At 35.3% G+C, this 10,941-nt stretch overlaps 1 protein-coding gene across 8 annotated transcripts in view; it reads left to right on the plus strand.

Annotated features, from left to right (window-relative positions):
• Positions 1-6,317, plus strand: part of INPP4B (inositol polyphosphate-4-phosphatase type II B) — a 296,397-nt gene extending 290,080 nt beyond the window's left edge. For 6 of the 8 annotated variants that reach the window (XM_031504683.3, XM_085578231.1, XM_085578235.1 and 3 more), the window contains one exon: positions 7-1,377. In XM_031504683.3, the coding sequence (XP_031360543.1) occupies positions 7-184 (178 nt within the window). In that variant the 3' untranslated portion in view covers positions 185-1,377. Of the gene's footprint in view, positions 1-6; positions 1,378-1,417 lie in introns of those variants that run through there. The other 2 variants (XM_085578230.1, XM_085578234.1) reach the window with 1 other exon arrangement.
• The last annotated feature ends 4,624 nt before the right edge of the window (positions 6,318-10,941 follow it).

Genomic DNA, 10,941 nt, shown 5'->3' on the forward strand with positions numbered 1-10,941 from the left:
GTTTAGCAGCAGGCAAACCCAGGGAGCATTGAATGAATCGGATGATCCTGAAACAGGCTGTCTAACTGATAACAAGCCAACTTCTCGACACTTCTATCCTGTCGCCTTGCTGCTTGTCAGCTCACACCTGCTGGTTGTGTGGCTTATTTTAAGTCTTGCTTTGCTATTAGCCAAATATCAATAAACTTCACTTGTGTTCCTTTCTTTTCTACAAATAGCAACAAACTAACTCTAGAAAAAAGGAATCATGTTGTAATATTTCTACAGTCTCAGACCCCAAGGATTCATCTTTAAGATACCAATGTCTGAAATGTACTGTGTTTTCATTCTTTTTTTCTGAACTCCGAGAAGTATACTATGCATTGAGTGAATTGATTTGTTCTTTCTGTTCATGGTAAAGCTTTCCTACTGTAATTAGCGCAAAGAAAGCCCACTTACAATGCTGTCACTGTATAGAAGTTGTGGAATCCTGAATGCTTGAACCCCTCTTTCCAGAGTAACTAGTCTGACAAAAAAAAAAAAAAAAAGAATTTGCACAACACAAACTAACCCCTAGACAAATATGGCAGGGCAATGGTTTGTGAGACTTACCTTTCATTGTGTTTTTTTCATTGTTACTAGCTGATGGGATTGTTTTCGTTTAATAAATGATTATTACTTTGCTACAACTAACCATTTTCTGTAGAGTAAATAGAATATAACAAGTTCTGTTTTGTAATGAAATAAGCCTGTTTGTAATTGTTGCTTTCATTGCTTTTGCTTTCAAGACATTTTATATTCTTTTTAACAAAGTACTGTTTATGTCTTGATGCACCACTTTGGCACTTGTGACTTTTGTACTGTATGTGAACGAACATCCTTCCTTTATAAAGCCGAGAGGTGGATTGGGCTGTTTGAAAAGCCATTCTCTTTTTTTCATTGCAAAGCTGAACATACAGGAAATGAAGCAGAGATGAAACTTTCCTTCACCAATCTCTAGGGCCAGACTTAATAAAATTCCTTATTCATAGAATACACATTTTAGGGCAAAGTATACTTGCACATATATAGCAAACAAACTGAAAAAAAAAAAAAGGTATAAAGGTATGAAAAGGTTTAAAAGGCAAATATATTTCTGGAATTAGAACAAAATGTATCATTAAAGTATTTAATTTTTTTTACTGAACTTTAAACCGCAAGGGCAGATATATTAGGGGGGATGGAAAATCTTATCACCTATTTCTGAGGGCAATAACTGTACTGGGCCTGGCCTTGGATTTAATTCTGTAAGATGTATCATCACTCGTGGAAAACAAAAATGTAGAGTTGAATCCTTGTTATTTTTACTTCAACTGTTGCTGAAACTCTGCAATGAACAAATAAAGCATATTTATTTATTCTGTGTTTCATGAAGTTGTACTTTTTCCCCTTTCACTAGAGAAGGATGCCGCATAGAGAATGTTCTGAAGAATGTCAAATGCAGAAAGTATGCATTCAACATGATACAGCTGATCGCTTTCCCAAAGTACTACAGACCTCCAGAGGGGACATATGGAAAAGCTGACACCTAAGTTTAACAAAAGTGTAATCAGGACCATATATCATGCTAATTAGTGAATATAACAACCGCTGTTTATGATATATGAATTGGGAATGTATAACCAGTGGAGGTGTTGTTTTTATCAGGTTTTATCATTTTATATATAAAATATCCAGTCCAAAGCAATGGACTGGATATTTTGAAAATCAAATATATTCAACTTGTCTTTGTGAAATTGAAGCTTAATGTGACTCATAAGCCAGCTGGAACTAGTTCCTGGGGTCATTTGATTGAAGATTTTAAATGGCAATGGCAGTTGCTGTAGGAACAGAGATTAGTAATCTGGAAGGTGACATTCTGACTCCAAACCAAACCCTGAGATTTGATTTAAGGGGTATTTTACTGCTGGAAAAGGTGTTTTCTGTAACCAGCAGAGCACTGAGGTCTTGATCACTAATGATTAAACCCTTCACAGAAATTTTTATGAAATTGGTAATTACAATTAGCTTCTTTACATAAGTGTGGTAACTTGATAATATGTTTCTAGTAATTTCAAGGCTGTAATTTCAGTAATTCCATTCTGATTCCCTGTGGTTCATTTGGTTATATCACTCTTGGTTTTCTGTACCCCAGCCAAATACGACTTATTTCACTTTCACTTAAATCACACTGAAATCTGGTAGATTAATTCCACAAGTAAGGTGAACTGAATTTGACCTCCTATTTAGTGTAAATCCTTAAAAGTAAGTTTTCTTTAGAGGTAGGGAAAATAAATTGTATATACAGGACTTAATGTATCTTTAGACTATGAAAACATGTATGTTATTACAAAGCCTAAAATAAATGTTATGAGTAAACTGCTGTACTAGGACTAGTTAGCTACTGCAGCTGATTTATATCAAATTTGTAATGCTGCAGGTAGACACTCTAGGATGAAGAGCTATCAGCTTTAAAAATAAATGTTAATGTTCCGCCAGCTTATGTTAGTCCTGAAATTTGTCTTGCAAAGAACATTTGTTTTTCTAATTGTATCGATTTACTACCATCTTCTGCCTCCCAGAGAGACATACAACTTAAAATTCCCAAATATTCACTGGTTACTGACCTTTATGTAATGCCTTCTTTTCATATCTAGCACAGAAGTATGAGAAATTTATCCTAATGAAACTACCTGGGGAATTTGAGCGTCTGTAGGAAATTGTAATTGCCATGGATAAAGAAGTAAATGTTTGCTTACTCCTATGCAAGTTAAAGAAATCTCTATACATCATGAGTTTTAATTTGTTCTTTTTAATCCATTAATACCCATTATACCCATCTATTACTGGGCATAAATCTGTAACTATAACAGAATTTAAGAGCCTGATTCTGCAAATTCTATTTGGGTGATCCATGGAACTGATCTATCATTTGGCTAAAACTAAATCCATCTGGTATATTTGCGAGATCAGGCTATGGAGTTTGTAGGAAAGCATCAGAAAGAAATCCTTGTTCTAATACTGACTTCAGGGGAGCCAGAAATTCACCTATACAATATATTAACATTTGGAAATTTTGGAACTTTTTTTTCCATGAATTTGAACTTTTTTTTTCCAAGAAAAGTAGATAATGTAAGTAGTATTTTCGTGCATTAGTTTTTTATTTGTATTATATAATGTGCTATCATTAATTGTTTCCTTTTTCTTGGAATGTATTACTTGAGTATATGTCAGAAGGGTTGACAGTGCATCACAGATAAGCTCAGACTGATGAGAACATAATGCCTTCATTTCTTCTTGTCATGAACCAGTAGAAGTGGGCAGTATTCATTGGGTGGCCAGATGTGTGCATAAATTAGTGTTTCTGTCTATGAATATAATGTAGCTGATCTGTGTGAAACTTTTTTGTGGATTTATGGAGCATAATCCTTCCTAGAAAAGTAATGTTTTCTTCAGTCACACTGCTTCACTAGCCCTCATTATATACATGTTTATTATTAGCTTAAAAAGCCCTACATGTGCAGTTTAGAAATAGTGATATATTCCTCATCAATCTCTGAAATAACCCCCAGGTATGCAATAGAGGATGCCAACCATTGTCAGTAGAAAGAAATTCTGAAACTATCAGTAAAAATCTCAATGGGGATGGTGTTTTCTGCTGGCTGCTATAGGTACCTAGACTTTTTTATCTGAGTCCCATTGGCATTCTGTCAAGTTAAAAATATTAAATTATCTAGATTTTCTTGTCAGGAGAATAGTCTTTAAAGATTTTGCCTCAGCATTTTAATCCTGCCTGGGCTCTAAATTGCTGTTGTCACTACCATGTTATTTTTGTGCTGAAGTTGTTTTTCACATTGAAGCTGTGGATGTGATGAGGATAAAGAAAAAATGGCACTGGATTACTGTCCTGTTTGTTTTAACAGCCATTTACAGTATGTTCTTGTGAAATTAAATAATTTACGGGTTTTCTGGTTTGCCTTTTATGAAGAAACAAAGAGGGGTTTGCTACAGGTTGATGGTTGTGTTACGTGGAGTACATTTACTCTTTGTAGCAGCTGCTTCCAGCCCTGTGGGTTGTTTGAATGCCTGAAAGAGGAGTTAAATCATCCCTGGGGTCTTGCATATTATCTTTTAGCTCACTATGGATTTCAGACCAGTAAATCTGCACAAATTAATTTTTATAAGCAGACTATATTGTTTGTTTTGCAGAGGGATAAAATAAGCATAGTGATTTTCATGGTGGCTTTGCAAAAAATGTTCCATAACTGCTCTCTTAAAACTTTTGTAAGGTATACAATAATCTGCTTTTAGAGGAGGGCAGTTCTCAAGGGCTAGAAGATGAAAATTCAAAAATACATCTGGCATCCAAAGCCAAACCTTGTCTTACAGATTATATTATTTGTAGAAATCAAATCAGGATCTGTCTTGAAATAAGGGCTTCTAGCTTTCAATATTTGTACAATGCAACACACACTTACATGGGGGTTTTGTACCACAGTATACTGACTAAATAGAGAGCTAGTCTAAAGTACCTAAAAAACATAAGGAAAGGAATGTTAAAGTAATTTTTCCCAGAAATTATTGTAATATTGTTATAATACATAACATGTCTATGACTGTCATTAAGCAGGCAGGTCTTTTTTTCTGAAGTCGTTAGAGGAGTTTAAAATATATTCTGATTAATGTTTATACTTTGGCTTTTATGGAGCAATTAAGAAGCAAAAATTTTTAATTATGTTATCTGATTATGTATTTTGATGGAATCCAACAATGTCTGTGTTATAAAGAAAAAAAAATTTAGGAGGACAACTAAAACAAAATATTAACTGAGAAGTAGCCTTAATGAAGTCCTTTGCAATGTTAATTTTTTACTGTCTGAATTTTGCCATTTCATAAGTGAAATGAGGAAGATAACAATTATTCTTTTGTCTAAATCAATCTCTCCTGATGATAATTAATTTAGTTGCAGTGGAATAACTTGTAATGGTATTCTAAATCTTCACTAGTAATTTTAGTGTAAAGAAGTGCAACACTTCATTCTGAAGCCTACTCTATAACATGCCTATTAAAAGTCTCAGGAAAAAACTTATTTTTATTTCTAGATTAAACACAAGGTCCAAGAAATCCTTTGGTCCATTTTAAAAAAAAGCAGAAAATGCACTGAATGTCAACCAGTTTAATAAAGAAAGAAATTGCATTGAAAAGTATGCAGCAAAATTATTTGGATGAATTAATGTATGTAATCACTTAGGAGTCTTATACTTAAATTGTGTCAGTTGGCTATGTTGTAAACTTGGAACCATTGATATCTATATTTATGCTCTTTTTTATTATAAAGAAGTGTACTGTATAGGCAGTGCCATGAGACATGACTTTACATCTTGCTTTTCACTTCCTTGCAGCTTAAAAGCAGATGTTTACAATGGAAATGTTTTAAAGTAATTTGCTGCTTTTGAAAACACAAACTTACCTTGTATATTTTACATTTACAAAAAAAAAAAAAATCAAACAAATGCTTTGTTAGAGAGAAAAAAAATCACAGACTTCAGTCCTTAAAACATTGGTTTATTCCCTTAGCCATACAACACCTCAGCTGTTGTGTTGCCAGGCATTCAGCTTGCACTCTGCAAGACTCAAACATTTATTTTCTTTTTCTTTCATAGCATCTGCTGAATAAGTTATATACCAGCCATGACTATCAGCATGATACTCATGATTCACGATTAGAAACTTACATTTGCTCAGATATGAGCAAATAATTGTGAACAAGTGTCTCCCTATTCCAAAGAGCTGAAACATAAGACACAAGATTTGTGTGCTGACTGGGAAAAAGAGTTACAGTAGGAGTCTGACTATGATAAAAGAGTGTCCTGGACATGCCAGGTTCAGAGTAGTGAGATTTGAACCATGCTGCTCTCACTTAGGGTTCTAACTATTGGCAGTGGTGTTTGATTATTCTTCCCATACATGCAAAATGCTTTAAAAGTTTTCAGCACTTTTGTTTATGAATGGTCTGACTTTAAGACTTCTAAAATCCCAAATTACTTTGGTACTTGTTTTACTTTTGTGTAGCTGTCCCTTGTGATGCTCCTGTCTCACATGCTGGAGCACACAGGGCTGTGTATAAGTAATGTTAACAGGACTTCAGTCCGCAGCATGTGTTTGTCCAGAGAAACAAAGCACAACTGTAGGAATTCAATGCTTTTTATATTTCAGGGTTTATCACTTTTGTTTCATTGCTGTCTGTAAGCCATGTCCATTGTACACTATGTGTATATTTTTATTTAAATAAATTTAATGTTTATTTTTTATGTTTCTGACTTTTTTTTTGTTATTCATTTCTCATTGTCATTGAGGTGGTGTTGCCCAGGGGGAGTATTGTTCATGCTGATGAGAGTGTGTTCCCACCTAAAGGAGCTGGTGGAAGCCCACTCACAGGTCTCATCACTGCTAGGAGCAAGGATTTAAGAAAAGTTCTGATATAACAGTTAAAAGCCCACAATGGGAAGAAATGAATAGTTCCTATTCTTCTTAGTCTTACCACAACTTTCATCTCAGAACCAAGTGGGTCATGCATTTTCTAGTTCAAAGCAAGCAAAGCATTATCATGCCCATAAGGAAATCCCTTTCTCATAACTGTTGATCTGTAATTCAGGCAAGATCAATACTTCTTGTAATGAAGACTTGTCTGGTATCACAGTGACAGACCTTGGGAAATAATTATGGGTTGCTTCTGTGCTGTTTTCTTGAGCTTCTGTTAGTATCTAGATTTATTATATGATTTCTCACCACAATGAAAGGTAAGTTCCCCATGTTTGGCTGAAATGGAGCAAACAGATCTTCTTTTTCGGTATATGATAAAATGTGGCTCATCCATACTATCAGTACTATGAGTAGAAGGTGGTTGCATAATATAATATCTCTGTTTATATGTTAGCATTTTTAGTTTTACTAAAATATATTTAGTGAGATTTTAATTACTTGCAAGCTTCTCAATAACCTTTAGAAAACACTGGGAATTAGTGGTTCTTTGGAAATAAGTTAAAAAGCTGTTAGCATTCATCTAACAGGAGCCTAGAAGTTTTGCATCTTACTAATAAAGGGTGAAAGTCTTTTAAAATTACTTTGTCTCACTTTGCATGTTTATAGATTTTCTTTTCCTTGTAAACTGGGAGCCACTTTCTTCTCATGACAATGTGAGAAAAAGAGAAAGAACCTACAGCTGAAGTGACATGATAGGATAATATGATACTAAAAATATGTTTGCACCAATTCACTTTCCAATGTTACTTCAGGGCATGGTTGAGTATATGACATGATGTTTTTGAACCACAAATCTTCAGGGTTCTACAATGGCTGACCATTGCTGCCAGTAAGAGAATGTGTTCAGAAATGCTGCTTCTGCTAGGCAAGAGCTGTCCTGTAAGTTCAGTGATGAATCTTGTGCAAATCAGAGCCTTCAATAGGTGTGTGACAGATGCTCTTTGTGGAATTAAGGACAAGAAGGTTCTAGATGCAAACTAGACAGTGTGCTGCTTGCTGTGCCCAACTAAACAGATCCTTTGCATTTCTGTGTAGGCTATCTATGCCCACTCCTAACCCAGCACATAAATGAGAAGTACACTTGCTCTGCTGCGGGGATAATTCTTGACATCATTAGAGGAGTAGATGTAAACTGCTTCTAAATAATGTGGGATAAGAAGCTGAATTGAAAGATTTCTTCCATGTGTTTGTTTACATGTATAAGCATACATATTATATTTACATTTTAATATTTTTATATGTTGTAGGATAGGAAAGGGCAGTGACATATAATCAGTTGAAAAATGGAACTTGTGATACTTCTAGCAGTCAAATACAGTTTTGCTATTGGAAGTGTGGCACCAAAGATAGGCTTACATGAGCAATGCTTTGCCTTGTAGCATGCCTGGTGGCATGTGGTGACTCTAAAGGTAAGTTGCTTCTGGGGAAAAAACTAACAGAGAAAGAAATGGGAAAGGGAGGGTGTTTCCCAGACTGGACTCTGCCATTCCTGTCAGGAGTTTGAAGATCTCAAGCCTTGGCTGGCTGTTCCCTCTGATAACTCTGTTGTCACTAACTGAAGTGGGGCTTGGTTGGGGCAGTTCTCTCTGCTGCCAGGCTATGAGCTTGATGTGCATGTGTCTTGGAGTCTCTCATGAAAACAAAAGGCTTCAGTCTGGGGGCAGGAAGAGGAGCAATGAAGGGGTTAATTCTGTCCCAGTAGAAATCACTTTCCTAAGTGTCTGCTCCAGTAGTACCAGAACACAGGTGCAAAGCTGGGAGGATAACAGCAGAAGAACAAGGAAAAGAATACTGCTGTCTTTCCCCAACAAAGTCTACATGTTATATCCATTTTTCATGGAACAGTATTTTTGATTGCTGCAATTTACAGGACTGCTGACTTGAACAAAATTAGAACTGTCATAAATAAGCAGAGCAGAATTCACCCCTTAGGTCATACCATTCCTCAGAAGTTTCCTTTTAGAGGCAGAAAAGTTTAAGGTCTGGTCCTAAAGTCATTATTCACAAGCAAAGAATCAGAAATGGGGCACTTCAGGTAAGAAACTCCAAGGACCAGGTTTTGTGAGAGGTTTCAGAATCAATGACATTTCTGAACTTTGGTTCAGAACTGCAAAAAACATTTTGTTTGTACAAGGCCCCACACAAGAAGAACTTATTCATGGTCACGGCAAGGAAGTTGATGGAAGTTTTCTGTAAATTATTATAAGTAGCTGATGCTAATGAACTTGCACACAGACGAAAATATATGCCATAAACACAAATCTCTTTAGAAGTACTTTTTTAGTGGAGTAAAATATTCAAAAGCATCTAAATGGGATCTAGTTTTCTTAGTAAGATGTAGCACCCAACTTTCTTGGGCACTTAATCAGCATTTAAAAAACATTACGTAAATAGGAGCTTAGGTTTGATTTCCTACTTAAATCTAGGTAAATTCTTAATACTCTCTGTTTGAATTTAACTTCTTCCTAGTATGAAATATTACACTCTGGCTTTTCCTACTTTTCAAACAAGACCAGAGTACCAGGAAATAGTGACAAGGTTGTGTCAAACAATGTATATAAATGGAATCATCTGACTTGATGCTGTTTGCAGATGGAAACTCAAAGTATTTGTGACAAAGATGAGACTGATGTTACTGTGGTTAACATCTGGACTGGTTTCCAGCAACCAAAGACTGCTGCCTGCTCATTAATATGGCAGCTCTCAGCTAGACTCAACTGGAACTCAGTAATCCCAAAAGAAACCACAGAATAAATCACAGCCTTCTTACCACTCAGCAATGTGAATTATGTTCAAGTGTTGGGTATTACTGGGCAAGCACAACTGTCCCACATCACCCCATCACTGCATCATGGCAGATGGGTTCTCTTTTCAGAGAGCAGCTGTGTTATGATGGTTATGTGAGGGAACTCAAGAGTTCAGCTCATGGGATAGATGCGAAACACCCAGCAGATAAACATGTAATAAAATATAAGAACACAGGTAATAAAATCAGGGACCAAAGAGATCTACAAATGAGGTAAGGAAGGTTATGTATAAGCTCTGCATTTTAGACTGCATTTAGCTTTTGTCTTCACCTGAGATGTTCTTGGAACTGGAAGATTTTGCTATTTTGTGACTGTGGTAGCAGCTATGATGGACATAGACTACAGGATTATCAACATAAATATTAAAAATAACCTTGAACAAGTAATAGAATTGTTGTAAGGCTGTTGCTGATTGGCTGAACAGGTATTGTGCACAAACATTCACATACAGGTAAAATCATTTTGAGGGAAAAATGGTTGTACCACTTTTTATGTTCTCCTAACAGTAAGGGACGAGGACAGTGCTCAGCTGAGAAGGTAAGGAGTGTAAGAATGCAATCTTTTGTATAATTCATAAAAATTGTAGTCATATCCAAAGATTAAAAAACCTTTTAGAGGTTGATTGCAGGTCCTAATGTAAATAGAAATTAATTGTTTTTAAGTACTTTCAATTAAGTTTAAATAGGTTAATTATTTACACTGTTCCATGAGAATATTTGATACAAATCAAGGTAATTTTCAGCATTAATTAAAAACAACTCCCAGACTCAGAAAATAACATTAGCTAGTATAAAACAATACTTTTAATGGCTACCTTTACCTCCTCATGATACACCATGTCCATGCTTTGTTGAAAGATAAGATTATTAAAAAAATATTTAAATCAAGGTTTTTACTCTTTCAATATCAGTAAAATAGATAATTTTAATACCAGGGAAATAGAAGTGATCGTTTCATCAGTGGGAAGTATTAGCTGTTAGCAGGTTTTTTGTGTGTGAATCCAGTTGGTGTGCTTAGTTATAAAATGCTGAATAAGAGTTTTAAAAACAAAAAAGTGGAACACCCAGTTTATATTCATGTATTCATGGGCATAGTTAATGGACATCAGCAGGGGATATGTGATCCCGCACTTTTTAAAAATCAACAGAAAAGCAGTGCACACCAAGCAATTCCCTTTTGCATTAAACTTATTAATTCAAATCAATTTTTACGAGCACATAGGCTGAAGTTATGGCACTTAATTCCTTTTGATCTTCTGCCTGCTAAATTCTACTTCCCACTGTGCTACCATGCAGTTTATTTTTAACAGATAATTTGTTTGGACACCATTAAAATGAAAATATTACAACTTCTAGCATTATTGAGGCACTGAAATGCCTGTTATTAACTGTGTGCACATGCACACACAGCCATTTGCACAAGGAAAAATTCTAGAGTTAAGAAAATGCCGCTGTTATGTTCAAGAGCATGAAGCACACAAAATACAGGATCTTGACTTTTGGAAAGCCAGCATTACAAAATACTCCAACTAATTTCTGTGCTTAGGTGCAGCTGTTAGGTGTCTGGAGAAGAAGACTGCTATGATGTGACAGGT

The sequence above is a fragment of the Lonchura striata genome, chromosome 4 (genome assembly GCF_050655825.1).
Source record: "Lonchura striata isolate lonStrDom1 chromosome 4, ASM5065582v1, whole genome shotgun sequence".
In the NCBI taxonomy this organism is placed as follows: Eukaryota; Metazoa; Chordata; class Aves; order Passeriformes; family Estrildidae; genus Lonchura; species Lonchura striata.